The sequence below is a fragment of the Oreochromis niloticus genome, linkage group LG23 (assembly GCF_001858045.2).
Source record: "Oreochromis niloticus isolate F11D_XX linkage group LG23, O_niloticus_UMD_NMBU, whole genome shotgun sequence".
Classification (NCBI taxonomy): Eukaryota; Metazoa; Chordata; class Actinopteri; order Cichliformes; family Cichlidae; genus Oreochromis; species Oreochromis niloticus.
Genome location: NC_031986.2, coordinates 14427642 through 14430349, shown reverse-complemented (window position 1 = coordinate 14430349; position 2708 = coordinate 14427642). Strand labels below are relative to the sequence as shown.

At 42.6% G+C, this 2708-nt stretch overlaps 1 protein-coding gene across 1 annotated transcript; it reads left to right on the top strand.

Moving 5' to 3' along the window:
- Window positions 1-336: 336 nt before the first annotated feature.
- LOC100709945 (C-X-C chemokine receptor type 2) lies at window positions 337-2381 on the top strand. Its single transcript, XM_019351157.2, has 2 exons — window positions 337-724; window positions 915-2381. The coding sequence occupies exon 2, from the start codon at window positions 917-919 to the stop codon at window positions 1868-1870; it is 954 nt and encodes a 317-aa protein (XP_019206702.1). The 5' UTR covers window positions 337-724; window positions 915-916; the 3' UTR covers window positions 1871-2381.
- Window positions 2382-2708: the final 327 nt, after the last annotated feature.

Below are 2708 nucleotides of genomic sequence, written 5' to 3'. Positions count from 1 at the left end.
GGTGTTTTGACCCAGGGTGATATCTAAAACCTGCAGGACACCGGCTCTTGAGGCCCGGAGTTGGCCACCCCTGGTCTAGACAACCTAAAATGTGATGTCCACATATGTGGACGCAAGGTCCTAGGAGATTAAACCTTTCATCTCTTTATAATCCATAATCATCTTCTTTTAAATGTCATCATCTCTGGATCTCTTTCACAGCATGTCTTTGTACTGTCTTCCTCTTATCATCCCACCGGTCAAGGCAGATGGCCGCCCCTCCCTGAGCCTGTCTGTTTCCTGTCTTATTTTGATAGTCTATTGTCCTGTGTGGATTATGTTCAGTTTTGCTTCCCCTGTTCCCACCTGTCGCCCAGCCTCGTTATCCTGTGTGTGTATGTGTATTTAAGTCCTCAGTCTCCCTCTTGTTGTTGTGATCTCTCTCTCCAGCTGTGTGTTCTCCCAGTTAGTTTGGTTTCGAGTTCCTCACAGTTTGAGGAACCAGACAGCGAAACTAAATTACAAAAATATTGCTAAGTTACAAAATACAAAACCCAGTCTTGCCTGCTTCACACATATGGCAGAAACAGGAAATGTGTTTGCAAAGCTGTTGCTATCTGCACGAATTCTACTTGGTGTAGTACAAAAAGGGATGTCACAGAGAAATCAGGGTTTATTGTCCTTTTGCTCTCTTTGCTGTTTTTCTTGTCTCCTTTGTGAATTTTTGATCGTCTGCTGCACATAGGTGAGTAGGTAAGCAGGGCCTTGTCACCTGTCTTTTTTTACTCATCCTGGCATCACCAAATGCCCACCTAAGCCACGATAGTGTTGATGTGTGTTAGAATTTGGGGTCCGTCAAAATCAGCAACTTGTTGTTTTCCCCCTCTTTGTAGATTTACTTTTGGCTGAATCATTGCTTTTATTTCTGTCCACAGCCATGTCAATTTTCTATGCCTTTGAAGATTATTTCTTTTGGAACAATGATTCCTATAATTACAACGAATCCAGTGGATCATTCTCTCCAGATCCAGATACCTTAATGTGTGAATATGAACCTCTGGAACCTACAGCAGTTGTGATCCTGTATGTCATCTTCACAGTCATCTCTGTATTGGCCATACTCGGAAACCTGCTGGTAGGATGGGTGATCAGAACCAGCCAAGAAATTTTGGCTCCATCAGATGTGTACCTGTTCCACCTGACCATAGCAGATGGACTGCTGGCTTTAACGCTTCAATTCTGTGTTGCAGCACTAACTCGAGGATGGCTCTTAGGAGACTTCCTTTGGAAACTCCTCCACATCGTCATGGACGCAAACTTCTACACCAGCATCATCTTCCTCACCTGTATTAGCATCGATCGTTACCTTGTGATTGTGCACGCCAGGGAGACACTCAAGAGTCACCAAAAGAATTGCAGCAGGATCCTTTGCACAGTGGTGTGGGTTTTCGGTTGTGCCCTTGCTGTGCCTGCTCTTTTCATTCACTTTGATAGCTTTGACATCGGCATCTCTACAGCATGGAGGCTCACGATTCAGGGGTTCATTCATGTTTTTGGCTTTTTGGTCCCTGCGATTGTCATGATCTCCTGCTACAGCATCACTGTTTCACGGCTGCTGCTCACTCGTGGTTTCCAGAAGCACCGAGCCATGCGGGTGATCATAACCATCGTGATTGTGTTTCTGCTCCTCTGGACACCATACCAGATAACCATGGTGATAGACATACTGCTGTGGGCTGATGTGGTGCAGTATGACTGTGATATGAGGAGGTCGTTAAATACAGCCTTGGTTGCAACCCACTGCCTGGCTCTGCTGCACAGCTGCATCAACCCTTTCCTCTATGCCGTTGCAGAAGAGAAACTCAGGAAGAAGATGAAACTGCTTCTTTAGAGAAAAGACAGATGGGAAATTATGTGACGCTCAAAATTCAGGAGGTCAACATGTCAGTAGATTAATCTCAAGGTCATAGTGATAATAATGCTATTTAAACTATGTTTCTTACTGCCATTTTTTGTAATGATAACAAATAACAAATATTGAGAAGTATTATACGGGGTCTCTAAATATGTCACACTTGACCTCTGACCCCACTTTTACATTTCACATCTGCCTTTCTTTCAAGTTGACCCCAAAATCTGTTATTTTTACTACACTTTAAATTTTAGAGTATGTGGTAGAAGAAGAAAGACAACAAAATGGACATACACAAAATACAATACTATTTCTCTAAAAGTAAATGTTGCTCAGGGAGTGAGCTGCCTTGGCTAAAGTTTGGGTTTCCTGAGTGCTTCTTGCTTATTACTGTCATCATCACTAGTTGTAGTTGTACAAACTATCCAGCAGATGGCAATGAAGAACAAGACGTTGTATAGACAAATATGTGACGTTAGAAAAATGAGAATTTGAAGGTACTCCCTCGTTTTTATCTTGCAGAATTTTCAGAAACAAATAAGTCATTAGTGAGGATCTGTTTCTGTCAGCGGCCCAAGGTGAGCAGCAACTTCCCGATCAACTTTGTTACTAGCCACTGGCTGTGTTGAACCCGGCAGAGTCCCAAATGATCATTATTTAAACTTAAAGACTTAGACACATGACCTAAAATGTGTTTTCAGGCAGAGGATGAACAGAGGTACTGCATAAAGGGCCACTGTATGATAAATCATCACACCAAGTCAATTTACTTGAAATGCAGAGCTGATAATGAACACAGCAAAGTGTACTTAAATAA

Coding starts and splice junctions, on each gene's coding strand:
- LOC100709945 (XM_019351157.2), top strand. CDS start 917: ATGTCAATTTTCTATGCCTTTGAAGATTATTTCTTTTGGAACAATGAT.